Raw genomic sequence first — 25,388 nt, 5'->3', positions numbered from 1 at the left:
CTAATCTAGGCAATCCAAACAGCACAGCTTAGCAAGTTATGTATTTAGCTTAGCACGTGTTTTCACTAGTTAATACCGTAGTTAATGCTTAACTAAAATTAATATTATTTTAAGGAAATCAAAACATGTTTATATAATGTGTGACGCTGCATCCAACATTGCAGTGATAGTTGTTTCAAGTTACTTACAAGGCCATATAAGAGACTTCTTATACTTTTTAATCTTGTATCCAAGAGTAACATTCTTCTACAGCCTGACGACGAAGTTACATGGGCTTCTGGTCACATTCTTTCTGGACGTCTTATAGCAAATAAATTGTTTTGTTTGCTTGGGTTAAGGGGGAACCAGAACAGTAAAAAACGCATAAAAAATTTTTTTTTAATTTTTTTCTTCTTCTATACATGTGTGGATTGGCCTCTTTTTTATGCATTTCATTCATTTATTTTGTTCAAAGTATGTGTTTAAACACTTATTTTTGTGTTTATACAAGATCACTATTGATTACATAATTTATTTTTTATGAAAATAGCCGGTAATCACCGTTTTGGGAGAACGTGATCCCATTACATTTCAGTAACACATAATATATCATTTTAAAGCTCTTCCAAACCACGTATTTAATGGCCTATTTTTCTTGTTGTCATTCTAAAAATAACACGAATATCCCCAATTAAAAATAGTCTATAAACCTAAACTTTTGTATTTCATTGGCTAGTAAATACATCATTTTCCAAAAATAGATGTCCCCGGGTTACCGGCGACCACAATTCACTCTGCGTTAGGCGTCGTTTCATGTCAACGCTGCCATTTTGGAAATTTTTTCAAACCGCATTCATCTGATTTTTGCAAATATCTTACGTTTTTATTGTTTGATTGCATTTCAAGGTAAGTTTATAGTTTATATATATATATAGATATATAATAACAATTACATTTGTAGCACACTACATAGCTGACATTGCTTTTAAATAATTTTAAAAAAATATAATTCTAGATCTAGACCGAACTGTTTTCTAACTTCTAGAATCTATATCTACTAGATTCTAGTTCTAGATCTAGTACTACTATACACTTCACTAGTCAGTACTAAATCTAGATCTAGTCTTTAGTAGTAAATCTAGATCTAGTTCTAGAACTAGAGTAGAATCTAAGTGTAGATCTATTTAAATCTAGATCTAGAATCTAGATTAGATTTAGAGTAATTTAGACTAGATCTAGTCTAGCTGCTAGGCTAAAGTTGGTCTACATCTAGATCTAGCTAGAATAGATAGATTTGATACTCATGTCATGATAATGATACTGTGTAACTAGTCTAGATCCAGATCTAGATAGATCTAATCTAGTAGATAGATTTATTATTTATATTTTACTCTGTTAGGAAGTCTAGATCTAGCTAGTAGCTAGACTAGATTTAGTTTAAATTTTACTAAATACCTAGATTTATAATCTAGAGTCTACTAAAAGTCTAGGTCTAAATTTAAAAATTTACCCTGTTTTTTGTTTGCTGTAGGCCTATAATAGTTGATATTTGCTGATTATGATCATAACAAATAGTCCTAGATCTAGGTCCATTATTTACTGTTATTATATGATAGGCCTAGAGTCTAGTAGCTATTATTATTAGGCCTATATTAATTATGTAAGTTTATAATCTATAGTCCTAATACTATGTTATTTTTATCTCAGTATTAAAAATGTATCCATTATTCACAGATCAACAGCTGAAGCAATCTGCTCTTAGGAAGAGACAGCATAGTAAATTGACAACATCAAAGAACAATGCTTTGGCCAAGGCTCATGAGGTTAGAAAAGCCAAAGCGTCCTCAACCGGCTCTACCTCTTCGTCTACAACTTCTGATGCAGTCACAGGTGCATCTTGAGCAGTTTTCAACATATCTCATCAACAGATGACCAACTGAAAAAACATCATGGTACTCTAAGGGAGCCTTTTACATGTTTTTAGTTTCCTCACAGGTAGATTTTGCATAAAATATTTTTTTTAAATTCCAAAATACTATTAATTCTAGGTTTTTTTTTTTTTTTTTGAAAACTTCTTAAGAGATTAAATTGCAACTTGCACAGTAGTTTCTGTATATGTTTCTTATTGACACTATGAAAGCATTTTAGGATGTCTATGTTTGTTCACTTTTTATGATGTATTAAGTTACATTATTTAATTTCTCAAATAACATTTTTCATAAAAATGTAATACTACTTTCCCAAATGGTTTGAACACTATTCGACAGAATGAAATGAAACTTGTACAGTATATTGTTAATTTGATTTTGAACCATTCTGTGAAAGCATTTTGTGTTATCTTTATTGTTGACTTTTTATAATCGTTTAAGTTATATTTTTGTTTTTTTCTCGCAATTTCATTTTAATGCGCTGTATATCTCTGTCCTAACTTTTAAAAAAAACTAATTGAAAGAATTAATTGCAACTTGCACAGTAGTTTTATTACATGTGTATTACCAACTGTATAGAAGCTTTTTTAGATAACTGGTTTTGTTCACTTTTTATGATTTTCTAATTGCATTTTTTGAGTTTTCTCAAAATTTCATTTTTCATAATTTTTAATCCCATTCCAGGCGTTTTTTGAAAACTAATTGACAGAATGCAATGAAACTTGTCCAGTAGATTCATAACATAGTCATGAACAACGCCATAGAGCCTTTTAATGATATCTATATTTGTTCACTGTTTATGGTCTCTAAAGTCAGGGTCACCCCTAAAAATGCTTTATTTTTTAAAGGTATTTAGGAAAAAAATCATATTTTTAACATTTTTTGTAATATCTAGAAAATCTTCTATGACGTTGTAACATATCATATTCTAGATGTGATTGTTTATTTACAGATGTTTATATTGAATGGTTACTGAGATATTGATGGAAAGAAATGTATATGAAATTTCATTAAAGCGCCATTTTTTGTGTGATCCTGTGAAAATTTTGCCCCCTCATAATTAAAGTATTTGTATAACATACCCATATCTTTGCTTTAGTTGTATTAATTACCTTGTAATAACTTTATTAAGAAAAATAAAATTTGAGTTATGGATCCCCCAATGTTTGTCGTGATATGTTGTACAAATGTAAAAAAATAAAATAATATAACTTTTAGAGTTTGACAAATACACTGTAAATAATTATCAAAACGAAAATAAATTTAAAAATTATTTAATAATGTACTCACAACAGAATCCTCCTGTGTATATACTGCTTATACTTCATCAGGGTTGAACCAACTAATAACACACAGCTAAAAGTTGCAAACGAATGATCTAAAAATCGCTATTGGCACGTATTCAAAGACCCTTGTCGATATTAAAAAGTTATCGATTTTTTAAATGTATGGTATTCAGCTTAAGTTGGTCTTTATGAAATGTATTCTTTGTTGTTAAGACATGTTGACAAAGAACGCCTGGAACGTTGCCTGTAAAAAACTAAGTAGGTCACTAATCTAGGCAATCCAAACAGCACAGCTTAGCAAGTTATGTATTTAGCTTAGCACGTGTTTTCACTAGTTAATACCGTAGTTAATGCTTAACTAAAATTAATATTATTTTAAGGAAATCAAAACATGTTTATATAATGTGTGACGCTGCATCCAACATTGCATTGATAGTTGTTTCAAGTTACTTACAAGGCCACATAAGAGACTTCTTATACTTTTTAATCTTGTATCCAAGAGTAACATTCTTCTACAGCCTGACGACGAAGTTACATGGGCTTCTGGTCACATTCTTTCTGGACGTCTTATAGCAAATAAATTGTTTTGTTTGCTTGGGTTAAGGAACATGTAAGACAAAACATGTCGCGAATACAAATCGGCATAACTCGAATGAAAGGTTCAATAACACGTAACAGCACTTAAAACACTGTATTGTGTGCTCTATAGCATGTTTGATTTAAATTAAGGGACGCATCTTAGTACAAAGAGACATCAGCTTAAAAAAAATACAATAATATTTTTAGGTAAGTAGAAATGATGGTGTAGTCTGGTCGTAAAACATATAATTACTAACGCTTAAATACCCGAGCTTAGAACCGTGAGCTTATTAAGCTCGTTAGAGACAGTAGCCATTCTAGGAACGATAACTCCCAAATTAAACAACTGCTGTCTTGTAGTTTGTTTTTGGGTTGAAAAAGAAATGGATGAAAACAAGAAAGCGCTACTCTGCCAGACGTGTATCGGTTGTGTTAAAGTGTTTTACAATTAGTAAACTAATTTACAGTATCTATAGTGTACACAAAGTGTGTATTCACAAATGTTATGCTATTGATTTACTCTTTTAGTACATATAAATCCGATCTAAATGCGAGATTAGTCTATGTGTTTATATGTGCGAAACGTTTTCTACGTCTCAATTTCACTAATATGTGATATGATTGTTTTGTAAACGCGCATTATACATGATTTTTTAACTCATATCGATAAAAACTATACACAGGTTTAGAATATAGTAAATGTCACACTACCCGAGATCACAAAAACAAGTGAAATCTACTTTATTTGCCTTATGGGACGGTAAGTTCGGGTTAAAAATGGAACTTTAATATCTACATACTTACTTTTGTTATATGAAACTATCTGAAAAAGTAGCTCTTCGTTTTTTTTTCCTGAGCTGTTTAATCCTTGGGTTATAATGGCATCTAAACTACAATAATATCAATAATATTAGATAATGGAACAATTACATTACCAGTAAAATAAGAATCACATTTTATAACAACTGAAGTTGTGACAAAAATATAAAAATGTGTTGTTATTCATCAGACATGGATATTGGTGAGAATACATCAGATGCTAATAAAAAAAAGACTTGAGGCAATACAAGGTTAATACAGATTTCTAGTTTCTTAAAATAATCAAATACCATCTGTTAAGAAGCGATAACTGCACGTAATAGAAAATATCTTGGACACACCTAAACCCAGTGTGGGTTAGCGTGCAGGTACGCTGATCAAGGGCAGTGGTCAGGGTAAGAAAGAAGGGTCTGTCCGATAATCTTTTAAGATGTAGGATGATTCACGTGGTCGATATAGCCCGAATGAACAGTCTATCATCAGAGTTTCTTCTAGGCATCTCTTTGGAGGGGGGGGGGAGTCGCCCCTTCTTTAAGAAAGACTACCGCCCCCCGAAAGAAATGGAATTTATATAGAAAATACATAATTTTAACAGTGTTCGCACCTGGAAATTTTAGTCCACCCCCCAAAAAAAAATTTCAAGTGCCCCCCCACCCCGGAGAAAACGGTTTGCAAGAAACACCGACTGTCATAGAACTCCAGCTTACCGGGGAGGGATGGGAAGAGGTGGTGCACAGTTTGGAGTGGAGCTGTCATAAACAATATGGCGGTACAACAACATAAGTATCAGAACAAAATGTTTTTGAAGGTTTAATAATACCGGTCTAGATGTAAACAATACGATCGAAAAATACGCCGATCGCTGTAATTATAGAAACACCATCAAAACAGTAGCAGGTCATTGAGCGCACTAGGCAAAACTGTGTTTAACACCCCCCCCCCCCCCCCAATCACATAATCATATGAATCATCATGCTCTAAATTAAAAGAATTACATTAATGAATACAATAATTATCTTATTATATTAACAGAGGTGTGGCTGGGAGCGTGGATGGAGCGGCCGCCACAGGCGCGACCCACAGGGGCGCTAATATTACATAGATAGATAAGTAGATAATAATATAAAATAGCTAATTATATACAGTTGAAATTAAGAATGTTGACTGCCACCTGGCATTACGGTCTAAATTGTTTTCTACATCAATAATGTAACATCAAAATAAAAAGGCAAAGTTCGCCTCATAGTTAGCACAAGATTTACACAAGAACTCAGTTTTACAGTCTGACAATAGAGAAGCCACTGGCTGCGTGTAGCATGGCTTCATCATCTGCTCCAGTTACTTTAAAATATAGCTCTTCCCCTTTCTTCATTGCAACAATGGTTGATCCAGAAGCCGAAGTAAAAGCTGATTTTACAAAAAAATCTTTTTGTAATATTTCTCCACTGAAGACGCTCACTGCAATCCGTTTATCTTCTTTCTCCTTTAACGTTACAATAACTAAATAAAAACCGTCATCTGGTGCTACAAGTTTTCCTGTTGATCTATTGAAATGGCTGCCGTTATGTTCCTTAACGCCATAGAACGTAGAAATAATTTCTCCAGTCGTTACTGGTGTGTTGTTGTTTAGGTGGATTTGACAGAAGTAAGGCTTGCATACTCGATTACCTGTTAAAATTATGTATAATTGATTACTGCATTATAAAACGGCATGCATAATCTTTGAATGATCTTATAAATATTCAAGCCGTGATTAGATTTGGTAGTATTCTAGACAACCCAGTTTCCCATTGAAAACAATACCTTAGCTGCACTAACAACATAAACCAATCAAACGCTTAGATCACCACACCTAGGTGTCAGGCGGTACCGAAAAAATCTTATCCAAAATATATTGCCCAAATGGGTAAAATGCCAACATTAGTAAAAAAAATAGCTGTTCTACATTGTCAAATATTTGTTAATGTATCTTATTTATCTTAAAATACATATTTTACTGAAGCATTTTTAAAAAAATTAAATTGCAGGAATGGTTATTTTGATGTTATTGGTAACATTTAATAAATACTATCCCGTATGTCAGATCACCGCTTTGCTAATTTTAGTCAGTAAGACACGTTTTAGTACTGGATCTTTTATTTTCTTATCACGATTTCTCCTTAGACAACACGATGTACAAAGTGTAGGTCAGCACGAGGGCATTTGGGAAGATATCAAGCATTAATTTAAAAAAAAATTAAATTGACAAACCTAGGATAGTTTTGGAAAATTGCCAACAACAGCTATAAACATTAACAATAACCCTAAGCCTGACCCTGACCTTAACCCTGACCTTGGACTGACCCTGGACTGACGCTGACCATGACCTTGACCCTAACTCTAACTCTAAGCCTAAATCAATCACAACCGCTATCCATATCCCTAACTATCCATAACCATATAGGCCTACGAGGGTGGGATAATATATGTGGGTTATACTTTGGTGTCTAGTATAAAAAAAAACAACAGGCGAGGTGGTTTGGGGGGGGGGAGTGTTGAATGACACAGGGGCAATAACCAACGCCCCGAAGCAGATAACTGACTTTAAATTAATGCATATTCCTTAGAGTTATTTAAATCTTAATAAAATAAATATACGTACTGACTTCTCGCACGCCATTTGATTTATAATCTAAAGATGCAAGCTATAATTATAAAATAATATGTTAATTGGACTGCATTTCAAAAAGTAGAAACACACTATATGAAAAAAAAATCAGTGACAAAGTTTTAGACTCTCGCTAAGAGTATTGGCAACATTTGCTAAAATCTAATATATATATATATATATATATATATATATATATATATATATATATATATATATATATACATATACATATATACGCATATATATATGAAAAAATACAACGAAGTCAATTTTATAATACCTTATCATTGTCTTTAGTTTATGAAGTTCTTGTGTGCAGTTAGCAACGTTTTTCTTTTCTTCTTTTTGTAAAACAGAAATCTCTTTAAATTGGCTGGCAACTATCTGTGCAAATTTATCAATTTGATCTGCGTGGTCTTTTAATTTTTTATTCACGTCATTCATGAAATGATCAACTGATTCTGTCACTTGATTACTTTTTTTTAAACTGCTGTGTATTTGTGAATCTTGCTTTCTGGAGTTCTCCATCAGTTGATTGTATTCTCGCATGTCTTTCATTGTTTTGGTGTTATTTTCTTGTTTTTTATTGAGCAGTTGATTTATTTTTATCACCATATCACTTTGTTCAGGTATACATTTGTCTCTCCATTGTTTTATTTCTATTAATTCTCTATCTCTCGACCGCATTGAATCCAGTAACAACGCCTGTGTTTCTTCAAGATATTTTATTCTCTCTTCAAAATTGTTGTTTTCCCGTTTCTTACTCTCGGATATGTCATGTTCTTTAGCCTGGTTTACAATTTCTGGTGAAAACATAGTGTCAAGAAAACGTTGGTTTGACTTTTCTAACAAGTTTTCTCTCCACTGCTTCATTAACGGTAAACAATCTTCAGTTTTTTGTATTGAAGTAAACGGTATTGCATTATGCTCTATTCCCTTTTTCAAACTGCTGTTTTTTTATTTATTTATTTCTGATGTATCTTTTTCATTTTCTTGTGTTTTGTCTTTTGCTGAAATACACCAAAATGTTTAATTTCATTTTGTCCTGAGACAAAAATTATTTTATGAAACTAAAATCACTGTTGACAAAAAAAACGTATTAACCCTTTATTTACGGAATTATGTTCCGAATGACATTTTTTCTTAAACAATGTGTTATCATATTGCTTTTGGCACATTTAAAGCATATGTCGAAGGAAATTTTGTTTCATAAATATTTAAGGGCCCAAACATGTATTGGTGCTTATAAGTACCGTCAGGAATGTAGGACATTTTTTCCGAAAATTAAAAAATTTACAAAACAGGAAAAAACGATACAACTTATTAAATAATAACATGGCAATCATTATAACAATCATTTTTTGTAATTTTCACTCATAAACACAGCACAAAAGTATATTTTGAGTACGATTTTTACTGGATTTTCCATCGGAACACATCTTAGACCTCAAACACAGCTAAAGGTGCCTACATGTCATACTCACTCATTCCTCGTTCCTGAGACATTCTTGTCTGTCGTCTTTCTTGTGTGGCAACAGTTGCTGGACTGAACCTGCTTTTGCTGGAGGCTTCCAATAGCCATTACAATGAGCCGCATAAACAAATATTTTGAAAACGAAATCCTAGTCATTCAAAACACTACTACTAGTGATACTAGTATAATTGTAGCCTACTAGAATGTTATGACAAGTCTACACTACAGTGTAAAGTTCATAAATAGAAGTAAGCTCAATGTGTTTAGGATAGCCGTAGTGGCCTACTGTTTTGTGTTTACTGATTCAAAATTACAAAACGATCTATACTACATTCAGATGTATGGACTATTACTAGTCTACATGTATACATGTATACATTACGTACACGCTAGCTATTGTATGCAAGACAGTTTTTTGCAACAAATATAACTTACAAATCTTACTTCTAGAACTAGACTTTGGTATACAAATAACGTATACTAAACCTAGTAAACGAGCCTGCAACTGCCACCTCTATTCTTGTTATTCTTTTACTACTAGAAATCTGCAATTAATTACAATATTTCTGAGGAAAACCCTATGCTAACCTTCTTATAAATGCATAAATATATATTTTTAAGTACATTTCGATAATTAATTATCAAAATAATATTTATGTAGCTCCACATCGAAAATCTGCCATTTTCTAGAAATCCTAAAAATAATGTCCGTGTGCCCTGACGGTACTTATAAGTCCACTTGTAAACATCGATCTATTACAAAGACAATTTGATGAAAATTGTATAACTAGAAGTTAAATGTATTTGCCTGACTATTGAAGATGCCAATAAAAAATATTCGGTGTTGAAAACTTGAAGAATAAGGTAAAACAAAGGGAAATCAGGAACACATGTGAGATATGTACAGAACAATTGTGAACTACCGATACAGGTAGAGATTGAAAATGGCGCCACACCCGTAATTTTCAAAAAACATTGTTCCCTCCACATACATGTGAGTCAAGGGAGATAATACTATCAATTACATCAATAATTTTTAAAATTCGTCTTAAATTAAAAATAGTACAGGCGCTTAATTAAAGTGGTACTTATAAGTACCGTCAGTAGATAAAGGGTTAAAAATGTTTGTTAAAAGGACATTAACTTACGCATACACATATCTATATCATATTGAAAAAAAAACAATTAACTAAGTACTGTAGTTTTTTTTTGTGTAAATTCATTTTGTAAATGTAAGCCAAATGTAATTTTTAACAATAGTGTTAGAGATGTAATCCATCAAAATTCAACTCCCACGTTAGTCTTACCTTCTTCATTTGTTGCTTGAACTTTCTTTAGTTTATTGAGTTTCCTTTTTACATCTGTGTGTTATTAAAGAAATATTTTGTATTTTATAAGACCAATGCATCATTTATAAGCTTTATTAACAAGAAGATTTTATATAGTAGCCTACTTGGCACAATCAGTAAAATGCTTTGTATTAATTATGGGATTAAGGAATATACTTAATTAAAATCTTTAATGTTTTTATATTTAATAAAAAAAGGAGAAACACTATTTCATGTAGTCAGTATATTACCATACAGATGTTTATAAGAATATGAACAACGTAAAACAAAGATTTACTACGAGCCGACCCGAGGCGTAAAGCCGCTATTTAGTTGTTTTATTTTCTACTTTTCAGTAATTCATAATTTGTGAATTCGACAGTATTAATGCTGCCACTGAAAATATTTCCTTAAAACACTATCAGATGGTCCTTAAGAGCCGCTACCCCCCACCCCCCCCCCCCCTTGAAAGCAAACTCCTCTGCGTTACCTCCCCTTAGTTTAAACTCATTTCAAACATTATCTGCCCCTAATAGCCGTCACTAAACCCGGCTCTACGATAGTAAACATTTAGCGTGAACCACAGCTCATAAGACCGAGTTAGGGTAGGGGAGGTTGACTTATGTCTAGTGAAGAAGAGAGGGGACTGCAAGGCGCGCTTACAGCTTGTTTTTTAGGGTCTCCAAGAAGATAATTATATATATATATAGATGATGGTTGTAAAATTCCACATTTAAATTTGAAATTACCACTAATTTTGTTTTTATGATCCAGCAGTGCAGAATTTGTTGTTCTCACTAGAGCAACCACTTCTTTTATTTCCTCTATATCTCCTTTAGACTGGGATTCAATACATTCGATTGTTTTCAAATTGACCTGATCAAAGGTGTTTAGAAGAAAACATTAAATGTGATCACTTTATAAAACCATTTTATTGGTAAATTATTCACTTTATGTTTTTTCAATTATTTTTTAATTATAAAAATTTTCATAAAAAAAGAAAACATTATAACGTATGCGGATTTTGTTTTTTTTTAAAGTTCATAAAAATAATTACTTGTTCATTTAATTTCCCAATCTGTTTTTCCAACTGCACATTTATCCCCAATAAATGCTCCAGCAGTTTAGTCAATTCTTTCTGTTTAGGTTTACCGTCAGCCATCTGCACTAAAGATATTATTTAACATGTGATAAAATGTGAATATTCTACAGGTTAACTAATAAGATAATTTTATTTGTGATTGTTAACGTCAAACGGCTTTAGGAACTTGTGAATTGTGTATATGTGTGTTTGTGTGTGTGTTTGTGTGTGTGGGGGGGGGGGGGGAGGTAGGATGGTAGAAGTGTTGGAGTGATGGCTAGGATGTCGTGTTACAACCACAAACACATAAGCTATGCATTAATTACATAACTCTATTAATTTGTCTATACCACTTTAATGTTGCATTGGTTTGACACAAAACATATAAGACTACATGTTATAGGATTTGAAGATGTTTAAGTGTGAGAAGTGGAATATATTGTGTGAGTGGGCAGATGAGTGGTGGAGGCGTTAGGTGAGTGTTTTGGTTGAGCATGATTGAAATCGTAAGCATCAATGTTTTACTGATATTTATAAATATAACAGTTATTTAAGAATGGGAGTGTCCTGATAGAAAGAGAGAGAGGGAGAAAGAGAGAAAGGGTGATTGTGTGACTATGTGTGTGTTTGGGTGTGTGTGTGTGTCTATATGTGTATGTAAACATTAGGGTCGGAAAGATATACTAGACGGCGGGCAGTCTATTTTTATTGTAGCCTTCATAACGGGAACGTTTAATATTGGCGTCTAATATGATATAACATTACAGTGAAATCCAAATTTTCCAACTTTATGAGACGCCTGGACAAATCATGACCCTGAAATGTGGAGCAGTCTTTGACTTTTAAGTCAACTTACTCCTCTAAATTGTAACTAACAATTATTTTTTTGGAAACAATAATATGGAAAAAGAAATATAACAAGCGGGATATAATTCCCCTTTTAAAACAAAAAAACAACAACCAATAAAACAATTTAATCAGCGCCTTCTATCGTCTTTGTTATACGTGAACGACTCATTACGGGTGTATGTTTTATATCATAAACTCTCTTTACTACTAAAAATAAGTCATACTCTTTTTCATTATTTAAAACTAATTATTAGGTCATATTTATTCAGTATGTAAAAAGAAAATGACAATTCATATTGTGTAGTTATTGAGATTTTTAAAAACTAGAGTGATTGATAATTTGCCAGATATAATTTATTGTATTTACAAACAATAAGTAAAATATTGCATGTAATAAAACAAATAAAAAATAACTGCACCTTAATTTCTTTTTTCTTGTTCACTACTAGAGCAGAGATAAACCTGCAAATACCAATACACAAAATTTTGCCAAGCTATGTTCCTAATAATAAGAACTGACATGTATCTCAACTAGCTGGTCGATATTCCACTTATTCAAGAAATTATTGATTTTGTAAAGGGTAATACTGAAATACACCAACATGAAAAGTTTAACTGTACAGGCAAAAAAGCATTCCTAACATGAATAACATCCACAGTTAAAAATAAACTGGGCTGTGTAGATTGTTCGGCTGTTTATACTGGACAGATTATACTGGGCTTTTTATATTAGACGGGTTAGACAGGGCTGTTTAGCTGATACTCTGGGCTGCTTAGAATATACAGGTTTGCCTCAGTTATTGAGAATGTACTTGTTAAGCCGGAACGTTTAGATTATTCAGGTTAAGCTGGGCTATTTAGCTGTTACTCTGGGCTGTTAAGATTGTACTTGTTAGGCTTGTATGATTAGACTTGGCATTTTAAATTATACATGTAGTATTTTCAATGCTAGTCTGTATCATTACAATAAACTTTCATAAAGACGAACTTACTATTACATGCAGTGGCGTCGCTAGGTCGGGTGTCAACCGATGTGGTTCTTCGTGATGTGTAACCCCCCCCCCCCAATAAAAAAAATATAAATATATATATATATATATATATATATATATATATATATATATATATATATATATATATATATATATATATATATATATATGGTGTGTGTGCGTGTGTGTGTATTGGCCTACAAGGCCTATAATTTAAATTTATGCCACATACGGATACATGTATGCAGTGGCGTAGTGAGGTGTCACCCGGTGCGGCACTTAATGGTGTCACCCCACAGAGGCGTAGCGACCCTTCCCGGGGACAAACTTTCAAATTTTCGATTTGCAACCCCCCCCCCCTTCAAACTTTCTATTTGCCTCGCCCCCCCCCCCCCCTCTAGTTTTTCTCTATACATTTTTTTGCCTTGGTGTCACCCCCCTGCGGTCCGCACCGCCCCCGCCCCCCACTACGCCTCTGCATGTATGTGTACAAGCTTTAATCTCTGCAGATTTAATAATAACGATGTTTCTCTATAGTCTGCTAATAATATAATCTTTATAGTTAGCACGTTTGAGTCGTGGTGTCACCCCCTCTCCTCTTGTAATAATTGTCGATTTGTACTTAAATGAATATTTAACTTTAATTAATCACTACATCGTCTGGCAAAAAGCCTTTTTCTGTACATTTTGCAATATTTTGGCTTGGTGTTACCCCCGTAAATGTTGACACCCGGTGCGGTCCGGACCCCCGCCCCGCCCTCACTATGCCTCTGATTACATGTACTACACAGTATATAAATCAATATCGTCTTAAATTATTTGAATATCGATACGCGCCGTTGGATACATGCCAATTGGGAATGTTTGGGCCCTAGGTTTCGACATTTTGTTTAGTGCTACTGGTTGGTTAAACTCTGCTCAAGTACAAGCAAGTACATACATAGGTGTAGTTTTCGATTGTTTTATTACAATGATATTTTTATTGTTTTTTTGTTCTGATAATCATGTAATATATATGCATCAAAATATCTGCAAGTTATTTTTATTTGCACAATTTTACAGCGTACGTAAACACAACTTACAATCGTCTATAATTTTTGATTGTGTACTGGGCAATTGCAAAATCTTGGTTAACATATAGGACTATATTTATTATTATAATACACAACTTTTATAAGCAAGAAAACTATTACCAAAAAGAAATACAATCTTTGAGCAAGACATTTAAAACTTAGGCCGAAAAGTCAACAGTATGTTTTCTTTACGTTGTTAATGTCAATTTTAAAACAGAGGAATGTATAAAATATCATTCCCAAAGACACAGATTAATTAAAAGAACTGGTTGCTTTGGTGTATTTGACTTTGTATTTCACGAAAATGGTTTTGTGTGAAAGATCAGTCTGTATGCTACTTGGATTTCCTTTGATGTATTGCGTTTATTGGGTACGTTTCTAAATGTATCTTTAATGTCTATTATATTGTGTTACCTGGACCAAATAATTCTCGTGTATAAGGGTGTCGCTTGTTGTTTGATTAGGATGTCGTATATTTTTGTGTGTCTTCAACAATAATGCTTTTGTTTCCTTGGAATGTTGCTAGCGTTTCTTTTTAAAAGCTGGCTATAGAATGTCCCATATAGTGTTGTGTTGTGCTGTTTAATAATTTTATAATGCTCTTTATGTTTAACACTATGTAGTATTGTGCTAATGATGATAACGTGGTTCTATCCTTATTCTATCCAGATATTTTACTCGGAAGGTGTTTATTTTAGAATGAATGTCGTGTAGCCCTATACCTCCAATTAATGTGTTTGTATTAAGGTTTTGCGGCTAATGTTTCTAATCGTGGGTATTGTAGAGTTCGTCGCTACGAAAATTATTTTTGGAATGATATATCTGTTTACTAATGCAGCTCTAGCAAAAATGGTTGTATCACAGTATTAGTATTTTTCCAGATTGTGATTTATTTAATTGTTCAGTGTGGTCCAAGATTCGTGGTCGTCTTTTGTAGGATCGCTGGTATAAGTTATTCCATAAATTCTGAATTGGTCTGTTATTGTGATGTCTATGTTATTATTATCTTTACCTTTCCATTTACCTATACCCATTACTTTTGATTTTTCTGCGTTTATTTTTCCCCCGATTCAATTCCTAAAGTTGTTGATTTTTTCTATTTACAGTCTGTATTGCTTTCTCTGTTTGTACTAAGAAAGTAGTGTCGTCTGCGTATGCAAGTATTTTCTTGCCTGCCGTGTTTGGAATGTACAGTCTTTTAATCGAGTTGTCCTGTCTAATGTTTTCTAGTAGGGGTTCTAAGCTAAGGATGTATAGTAGGGAAGATAAAGGACAACCTTGTCTAACTGATTTCTGTATGTAAAATGAGCTTGTAACACTGTTCTTTATTAATACATGACTACGTGCATTGTTAAATATTATATGTATCCATGTTTTAAAATAGTGTCCTATGTTGTAAGCATCTATGGTTTTCATTAACCATGTATGATCTACTCTATCGAAAGCTTTCTGTTGGTCGATGCTAAGAATTGCTAGTTGTGTGTATTTCTGTGTGCTATAATGTATAATGTCTCTGATTAAGTGCCTGTGGTTTTGTATGTTTCTACATTATATGCTATACTGCTGATCGGGGTGTATTAATTTAGGTCTGAAAGGTTCGAGTTTTTGTCAACCTGTTATGTTATTTTAGACTAGTTCCTATTCCATTTTATTTTCTCTATTTAATTACTATATATACACTTGAAATTATGTAAAACCATCAAATAAATTATTATTGCTACTTTAAATGTTTAAAACAAAAAAAAATGAAAAATAAACTGTTTATGGTATGCTATAGATATAAATATTTGAAAGGGAATGATGTTTGATTTGATGTGTCTCATTGCAATCAAAAAAGATTTTTCGGTTCATTTTAATTCTCTGTAATCCCAAATGTATTTCAGTTCTACTTAAAAGCCCATACCCCCTCAGCCCACCACGCCGATGGAAAAAAGAAATACCCTGAATCATCATTTAATTACACATTTGCATTTTCGGGTTTTTTTAAAATAAAATTGTAGATAGACGTTTTGTATTGAATCTACTTATAGGTAAACCATCTTAAATGAATGAAAGTAGGCTATTTTAGTAATAAAAAGGTATTACTATTGTAAATCTGTATCAGTCCTCACAAGCTGATGATAAAAACTGTAATACTAAAAAAAAGGCAAACTAACGCTGTAAATTAGGCAAAAAAAAAGAGAAAAAAATAATATTTTAATGATAACATTTTTTTATTTATGCACGTTACCTGGATAATACCCTGTTCACGAACATTAAAATTAGATGCCTCCTTAGAGCACCAACCTTGTAATACACATACAGATGAAACAAGCACAAAAGTTTGTGGAACGTAGTTTTTTTTCTTGCCTACACTATTCAATGTGGCATACAGACTTATAAAGTCTTATCTTTATATGTGAAATGTAAAGACAACTCTGATTCGCTTTAATATGTGTAGGAGTTAAATTATTTCGCTGAATACAAAGAAGTTATTTTTAGCTTATTTTGTCTTGGTTATCACATTAACTAATTAATGCTAAAATACAGTATAATTTACACATTGCCAATGTACATTTAAATGTACTCTTAAGGACACCTATATGTTTTGATAATAATAGATCGAATTTTAAAGAGTATATTCAAAGGACACCATTGTCATTCAAATTAATAAATTGATATTTTCCTACAGATGGCCGCATCGATTCCTATAAAGGAGCAATTAGCTCAACTTTTGAACAATCTGAAAGAGATGAATAGTTTGCTGAAAAGTAATTTAAGTGACTTTGATCAGCAGGTAAGCAAATCTCATAGTACGATGTAATGTCCGAAGAGCCTGGTACGTCGGACTCCCAAGTCCCCTACATTTTAGCTTGGGGGAGGAGAGGTGCAAGACTGCCGGGAACCAAGAATGGTTTGGTCTCGACCCTAACCAGATGTCTTGACTTTAAGTTGTGGCCTTCAAGTGGCTTCGGATGTGTGGCACTAGTCGGACCAAGCTCATGACCCCCCTAGTGGGTGCGGAATGGCTAGTGGTAGCCAACAGCAGCTAGAGGTTTTTGATCTGGCCGAGTAGAACTGCTATAAGCGTCCGGCTCTTCCTAAGAGCCTGGTACGTCGGACTCACAAGTCCCCCACATAATAGCGTGGGGGAGGAGAGGTGCAAGACTGCCGGGAACCAAAAGAGTCCGCCGCCAGATCTTTCTTTTGACTTTAAGCGGCGGCCTTAACGAGGCTTCGGAATAATGCCACTGGTCCGACCAAACTCATGTCGCCCCTAGTGGGTGCGGAATGGCCAGTGGCATATAACAGCAGCTAGAGGGTTTTGATCTGGCGGAATGGGCCCCCACGATCAAGCTGGGTACCAGGCGGTAGGACGACGTCCCGCGTCTGATGGGTGGGGAAGGAAAGCCCGGTGAGACCCCACGGAAGTAGCGACCGAGATGTGGGAAACTCTGTCGGGGTTTGCCACACTGAGGCCTGCCTGGCTAATGGAAGTGAACCTTCTGAGCCGGTTTCCGTATAAGGAAGGAAGGAAGTACGATGTAATAGCAGGGCTTTAACTTATCTAGAACATTATCGTATTAAGCTGCAAATATTTTAAAACAAATGGCTTTTATAAAATTTCAATTTTTTCAGGCACATTTCTTCTGTTAAATAGATTTAAACATGATATTATAACGTAGTGTAACTACTTTAAACACCTAATGCATCAATGGTAAATGTTTTGATTTTATATTTGTTTGCTTTTAAAATAATTAACACATCAATGTTTAAATATTTCCTCGCCTATGTTATCTCATGTCTAGGTAAAACAAGCAACACTGGAATGGTTTGACAATCCATCAGATGCGAAAATTGATTTTAAAGAAGTGGTTGCTATGGTGACAACAGTAAATACTGCCCTGCTAGAATTTAAACAAATGATTTCTGGTAATATTATAATATGTGCTAGTGTTTTATTTTAATTAGCTTCGTTTGATTGCTAAATATTTATTTATTATTTTAAATCGAATCCTTAAAACATATTTGTTACACATGTCTAAAAGTTCCATACACCAAGTATCAAGCAATGGCTGCTGCAGATAAGACAACACAAGAAAATAAAAGTGTTGACTGTGTACACGATGTAAAATATTCTGATTTTTCTTTGTCAGGTAAAACTTTAACTTTGCTTTGCGAAAGTAATAATAAAACGAATGGTTATAAAAAGTAATTTTGCTAAGAAAATTGCTGCATTATATATATATATATATATATATATATATATATATATATATATATATATATATATATATATATATATATAAATATATATATATATATATATATATATATATATATATATATATATATATATATATATAAATAAATATATATATATATAAATAATATATATATATATATATATATATATATATATATATATATATATATATATATATATATATATATATATATATATATATATATATATATATATATATATATATATATATATATGCACCGTTGTTGTTATGTAATTACTGTACTTTTTTATTTAGTTTGAACGATTTTGATTATGTAGCCCTCTCATAGAATATGCTAACATAAACAAATATTTAAAGTTGCAGGTGATTTAAGTAACAAACTAGAGCAGAGAGTAGAACGTCTTGAAACAACGCTAACTTCTATGCAAAGTAAGGATAAAAAAACTGAAGATGACGCGACCGAAATACAACAATGGAAGGACACATATACAAAAGAACAAAATAATATGAAAGAGCAAATAGAACAATTGGCTCTAAAGCAAAGACATAATAATAAGCAGTTTCGAAATCAAATTAATGAACAAAAAAATACAAACGATGAGATGAATGAAGAACTTAAACAATTGAATGAAATAAAACAATGGAGGAAAACACTAATATCAGAACATAACACTATGGCGAAAAAACTTGAAGAATTGTCTAAGACACTAACAGATAATAAAGAAAAGACTAGAGAGCAAATACAAGAATCCAAAACCAGAATAAATGAGTTGAATACAGAAATTAAGATCCTCAAAGAAAAAGAATCAAATACAAGCCAAGCACTAGAAAGCACGATTACAGAGATGAACAAGTTTGACATAATATTGAACAAAATAAACGAAGAATTAGAAATTCAAACAACTATGAAAGAGAAAATGCAAAAAGAAATTAAAAGCCATTCTGATGTTATTTCGTACTTGAGGGAAGAAGGAAAAAAAAATAAAAATACGGAAACCAAAGTAGAAAAGTTAATGTCCATGGTTTGTACCTATTTTAAGTTTGGAATACATAGAATATTTTATTGAATGGATTTGGCGGCTTGTATTCTATTAGTTAATGCCCATGCACTTTAACTTATTAGTTAATGCCTATGAACTTTAACCTTTTAACTTGCATTTTGTTTTGATTTCAAGTGTGAAATAATTAAAGACAACATGATTTTAACATTCTACTCCCCAGCATAGCGTCACGTCCAAGATCTTACAACAAAGATTGATGCCCGTTGAAAGTTTAATTCAAACCTTAAATCAAAACTTGGCAAGTAGGCAGAAGTACAAACAAAAGGTAACATGTTTATTAAAATGCAATTGGTTCCTTTGAGAGTCTACAAAACCCATGTATCCACGTGTGACAGGAGTATTGCTTGAGACCGATATTACTATATAAGCAAAGTGGTTTTCTATGTTTGGTAGACATAATTATAAATTTAAAAATAAATAAATGGATATCTTAGGTTCATTTTTTTTTATTTTGTAAAAAGTCAATAATAACAACAAATAATGATACAATTTTCAAATGATGAGATGATATCTTTTGTTTTAAGTTTGCAGCCCTGGAAAATGATATTTCGAAATTGTCAAATGATGTAGATTCCATTAGTAAGTATTTTAACATTAACTCAGTGTATTATAAATGATTAACCTGCACAATCTATGTTTTAAGTATTTGCATGTTTTGGTAATGGTGTGTGGTATAAAACCATGCGTGTTTTAAATAGATACTAGTAACCCATGTTGAGTTTAAGCATTAAAACACAATTCTAAAATGACCTATGATGTTTACTGATGTAAGTTTTTTCACTTGTTATATTTTTAGTGGTCAATTGCCTTTTTTAAGAGAACAACAACCGTTAAGTTATTTGAATGCTAAATGTTTTTAATAAATGGATACGTAAGAAATGTATCAATAAAATCTAAAGCATAAAGTACAAGGACATGTGCACATTTAGAGGATCAGTAGTATAGGACATATTGTTTTAAAACGGCCTACTAATAATAGAGTTTAACGAGGGCTATTTTCTAGATAGAACACAGTAAGTGGGCTGGGCAGTAGACTAAAACTTCAACCAGGAACAGTTCCTGGAGCACAGCGAAATTATATAAGACATTTATTACAATACTCGCAGAAACACATACACTTACATAAATAGAAAAATCGGCACATAAAACCAGTCATCACTCAAACCGTATGTTTGAACATATTATGAAATCGTATGTTTCCGTCGTGTTGCGGCTAATAAAAAAAAAACACTAATTATAGTTAGGCGATTGAATGATACTCGAACCGCCCCCCCCCCCCATCCTGCCGTGTTTCAATTAACGATTAATTTCAACGAGACTAGTATACAATATGAAACACAACATAATGTGGACACTTAGTATAGCAGTAATATGAGTGTATCATTTTATTTAATGTTATTCAAAACGTATGTTAAAAACAGGACAAGAAATTAAAACCAACTCAACTCTACAAGATGAAGGGAAGAAAAAGCTGGCCAACACTACAGATATGTTAGTAGCTTTAACTACAAAGGTATACTTTTATCAGTTAAGATTTTTATATTATTTTCTATATTTAACTACTGATGATTATTTTATTTTTCTTAAAATAATGTGAAATATAAAATACTTTTTCAGACCAATTACTTTGAATATTATTGTGTGTTCTCTTTAAATAAAAATAGGGTATTTACTATTTTAAGGATGTAAGACAATTATGTTTCACATGTGTGATTTTTTTATGAACATAATTTCTGATGCAATAACTTGTAAAGTGTACACACATTTTAGGTTGAAACTCGCGAAAGTGATATTTTAACTCTGTTGAAAGATTTCAAGACAATTGGTAAGTTCAATAGTAAATGTGATGGGGGCGGGGGGGGGGGGGGGTTAATGTATGTATTATATATAATCTATAGATTCTGACTCCTATTATTCATACTGCAACAATACACATGTGAGGAGGACGGGATCACTCTAATTTTCCTCAGACACTAATTAAAGATATCAACAACTTGGAGTATAAAAAATAATTAACTTTATCACATACTTATAGATCTATTACACAATATCAAAACACGTCCGTCTTCTACTATAGCTAACTCAAAGCTAACTTCACTGATGCGTCTTACGTCATCGGTACATTGTCGCTTCATGCTCACGTAACACTCACGCCACAAATATTTTATTGAACACGCGCACAATACTCTTGCACCAAATCGTCGACCGTCAAGTTCATACCGTCCTTAGTGACCTCTACGAGTCTAGTCTAATTCTATCTATCTAGCCATGACAGTAAACATACACATAATTGTGAACAGACACACAGAGACGTGTGCAAAACTTTATGATTAAACTCTAACTTAAACTTTCCAACAGAGACCCGTGTATGTCAGCCTTACATCTGTCAACTTCACCTGGACAACAACACACCTGTAACTACTGGATCGATTCTTTCAACATTCCTTAGCGTGTGGGAACCTAACGGCAGACATTTTAATAAAACCACAGGAAAACTTGTAGCACCAGATGATGGTTTCTATCTTGTAATAGTAACGCTGCAGGAAGGTGAGGCTAAACTGATTAACATTAGTGTGTACAGGGGTGATACATTGTATAAGAGCATTCTTGTCAACTCAGCCAACACATCTGCCGCTGGATCAGCTGTTGTTGACATGAAGAAAGGCCAAAAACTTTACTTTAAAGTGGCCCAAGCTGATGATGGAGCCAAGCTACACGCAGGAAGTGGCTTCACTATACTTAGATTGTAAATTTAATCACGCTTATGAAATTAGTAGTTTATCGTTTATTGCACACCACATCATTTTCGATTGTTTTTGATCATCCAATGTGCCTATATTTTATGCATGTGAATATCGTTTCAATAGGTAGGTCCCACTGTTTCTGGCAGTCATATTACAGAGAAATATGTGAACATACTGAATTTTAATCTACACGTAATTGTTTTTTAAAGCAAATGGGTTTTCTTCTTTTTCGGTTGCATTTTAAAATACAACATTTAAACACACTAAGTGTTTGTGTTTGAGTGTTATAACATAAATTAATGTTAAGACAATATAAAGTAGCTATGCTTCGCATGCCCTTGTGAAATGAACATATACATCATAAAATAATGTGTCTAGTCAACTGAGTATGATTATGTAACATAATAATTTTAATACGCTTGTCGCATACAGCTTGCAGCATCACTTTCTGTCATGGTTTAATTATGTCAAGATTTAAAGATGTACATGAATTTAATGGTCAAAACTGTAATCAAACAACTTGATAGTTCATATAAGTATACGAGGAAGTAAAAATTGTCCAATTAATGCAATTAAACATTATTGTTTTTTTTTCTTAAATAGACTATTGTTTAAGTAGTTTCAGTTGTTGTTTTACAAGCTATGGAACGCTAGCAGGATATGGGTTAGTACGAAAGTAATATATTAATATTTGTTGTGATAAAACGCATACATATAATGCAAAACGTTAGTTTAAGACAAACTAATACTACGGGGAAAATAAATAAAACAGGAGTCATTTCTTCTAAACATTAAAGGTATATTCGTATATCACCCTAAGTCGGAAGGCACTTTCAATGCAATCGTGCGTTGTTTTTTTTTTTTAAATTATTTTAAATGATTACTTACAGTATATTTATATAAATGTATCATTAAAGTACATTAGCTCAACTATCTAGTCTCTGATAAGTCAGATGTCTAAAGTTTATCTATCACTATCTTTAGGTTTGCTGAATGTAAACTTACATTTGACTGAAACAATAATCCTAAGTTCTAAGCTGTTTAGCACTTGGTATATTCACTCTAGTTCCAATACAATAACAAACTGCGGCTCCACTTAAACAAGAATGTGTGAAATCATGAACACAAGTTGAAGCTAACATGTAGTGATGCCTGTTTTCTGTTTACTTTGTACTAACCAATTATTAGGCTTAATTTCGTATAATTTATCTTAGTTTAATATAAACATACTGAACATAATATCGTGTTATCATGCAATCATTGACTAGTTTTATCACTTCAGGTATACTTCAGGTTTGATCAAAGCAAACAGTATATGACTGCTGATAGACTATTTACAAGCTACATTGGTTGTCTCTGTCATTGTTACATTTCTCTGCATTACACAAAGTCAGCGTAAAGTAAATAACAAGCAAATAAGATGGGTAAAATATAAACCTCGGATTTCGGCCTTTTAAAATCTCAGTGGACGCCCAAGTTAATGACGGGCCATTAAAACGAAAATGATAAGTGTTCTCTTTATGCTTATCATTTCATGTTTTCACAACTAAGAAATCCACCCACCATCTTGAAATTATGTGTTAGTTAGTGCAGTGCTCGGCACATATTTAAGAGTAAAGAAATTGACATTATATTAGGACATAGTTTTTGAGATGTTTGCTTATCATCTGTCTACAGTGAAGATATGTTTCATACAAATACTATTGCTAAAAGCGATACCACTTTAACTTGGTTTTTCAACAACACATGAAAAGCAATAAGTATTAACCAATTTACAATCAGAACCAATTTTTTTTAGGCTCACCGTAAATAATAATAATATATTTATAGTAAAAATAATTGTATGTTTTAAGTATTGAGTAATATTTATGCTTGTCAAATTCATTTAACTGCATCCATTTATCTGTTTTTTTTCTTTTTTAGGACTTAATTATGTTACAAGTATACAGTCTTAATATTATTTCAAGTAAAAGTAATGCTAGGTAGAGTTATAAAACAGACATGATATCTTCAGTGTTTAAAGTAAATAATCCTATTCAAACATAGCGATCCATTTGGCAGATGAAGTAGAGTTCTTATGTTTCTTGACCTGTTTTTTTTCTTTTTTAGAACTTAATTATATTACAAGTATAGTCTTAATATTATTTGAAGTAAAAGTAATGCTAAGTAGAGTTAGAAAACAGACATGATATCTTCAGTGTTTAAAGTAAATAATCCTATTCAAACATAGCGATCCATTTCGCAGATGAAGTAGAGTTCTTATGTTTCTTGACCTGTTTTTTTTCTTTTTTAGGACTTAATTATATTACAAGTATAGTCTTAATATTATTTGAAGTAAAAGTAATGCTAAGTAGAGTTAGAAAACAGACATTATATCTTCAGTGTTTAAAGTAAATAATCCTATTCAAACATAGCGATCCATTTGGCAGATGAAGTAGAGTTCTTATGTTTCTTGACCTCGACATATAAAAAGAAGGCTTAGTTAGAGAGTTAGGTGGACATTAGAGCTAAGCGGACTCTGGGACGCTGAACTTGCTGGATCCAGATTTTATCTTGAGACTTTGGAGTTAGCAGCCTTTTACTCTACCGCTTAGCAGCGCCTTTACCTCTTCAGTGTATGGATTTAATTATTAGCTCAAAGCGAGAATGAACCTTTATGGTAATATTCAACTGAGTTTATATTTTTATTATACATTTTTGGGTTACAAATACAACCATATTAAATCTTTCAGCTAAATTCTTAAAATAGTGAAACCGCTTCCTTTTTGCAGGAAAGACCCTGGTCCTGATTGTTGAACTTTAAAATATAGTTCTTGACCTTTCTTCATCGGAACTACAGTTGATCCGCAAGCAGAAACATTGTCAGGTTTCACATAAATAGTTTTATACTTTAGTTCTCCGACTGTTACTTGAACCAAAATTGGATTATTTCCAGCGGCTACTAACGTCACAATAACCAGATATAAACCATCATCTGGTGCTTCAAGTTTTCCTGTTGTTTGATTAAAATGGCTGCCGTTATGTTACCTCAGCAGCATTACAATTTCCAATAAACGTTTTAACTGGGATAGACTTTTCTAAAAGATACTCTTATCTTACAACATAGCTGCTTCATGTCTCATCAATGTAAAAGAAAGTTTTAAGATAAAACATTACATTTTAACGTTTTCTTGAAAGACACTTGCCCAAATGCCGTGTGTCAGAAGGCCGATTTCCCAAACAGAAATTGCCTAAATTTTACAAATGCCCGAATTTATGTCGTATAGGTACTTGCTATTTTAATTTGTTTTAATAAGAAGCAGGTTTTACAATAGGC

At 32.5% G+C, this 25,388-nt stretch overlaps 3 protein-coding genes and 1 long non-coding RNA gene across 4 annotated transcripts in view; 2 read left to right on the top strand and 2 right to left on the bottom strand.

Moving 5' to 3' along the window:
* The window catches only part of LOC131947365 (uncharacterized), a 253,332-nt gene that overhangs the window by 152,446 nt on the left and 75,498 nt on the right, over positions 1–25,388 (top strand). The window lies entirely within an intron of this gene.
* Positions 5,575–7,685, bottom strand: LOC131947439 (uncharacterized). The gene is made up of 3 exons (XM_059308652.1): positions 7,500–7,685; positions 7,233–7,275; positions 5,575–6,259 (listed from the first exon to the last, which is right to left on the bottom strand). The coding sequence occupies exons 1-3, from the start codon at positions 7,683–7,685 to the stop codon at positions 5,868–5,870; spliced, it is 621 nt and encodes a 206-aa protein (XP_059164635.1). The 3' UTR covers positions 5,575–5,867.
* LOC131947375 (uncharacterized) lies at positions 7,740–10,925 on the bottom strand. Its single transcript, XR_009387874.1, has 3 exons — positions 10,793–10,925; positions 10,023–10,076; positions 7,740–8,251 (listed from the first exon to the last, which is right to left on the bottom strand). It is a non-coding gene; the product is annotated as an uncharacterized LOC131947375 (long non-coding RNA).
* LOC131947342 (uncharacterized) lies at positions 16,621–22,626 on the top strand. Its single transcript, XM_059308535.1, has 9 exons — positions 16,621–16,814; positions 17,827–17,950; positions 18,067–18,174; positions 18,625–19,289; positions 19,489–19,593; positions 19,853–19,907; positions 20,750–20,841; positions 21,099–21,153; positions 21,687–22,626. Exons 1-9 carry the CDS (start codon positions 16,710–16,712, stop codon positions 22,076–22,078), a joined length of 1,701 nt encoding a protein of 566 aa, XP_059164518.1. The 5' UTR covers positions 16,621–16,709; the 3' UTR covers positions 22,079–22,626.

The sequence above is a fragment of the Physella acuta genome, unplaced genomic scaffold (assembly GCF_028476545.2).
Source record: "Physella acuta isolate Inbredline_101_S28 unplaced genomic scaffold, ASM2847654v3 ptg000592l, whole genome shotgun sequence".
NCBI classification, from domain to species: domain Eukaryota; kingdom Metazoa; phylum Mollusca; class Gastropoda; family Physidae; genus Physella; species Physella acuta.
The sequence above is the reverse complement of the archived record's forward strand: the minus strand, read 5'-3'. Positions and strand labels throughout refer to the sequence as shown.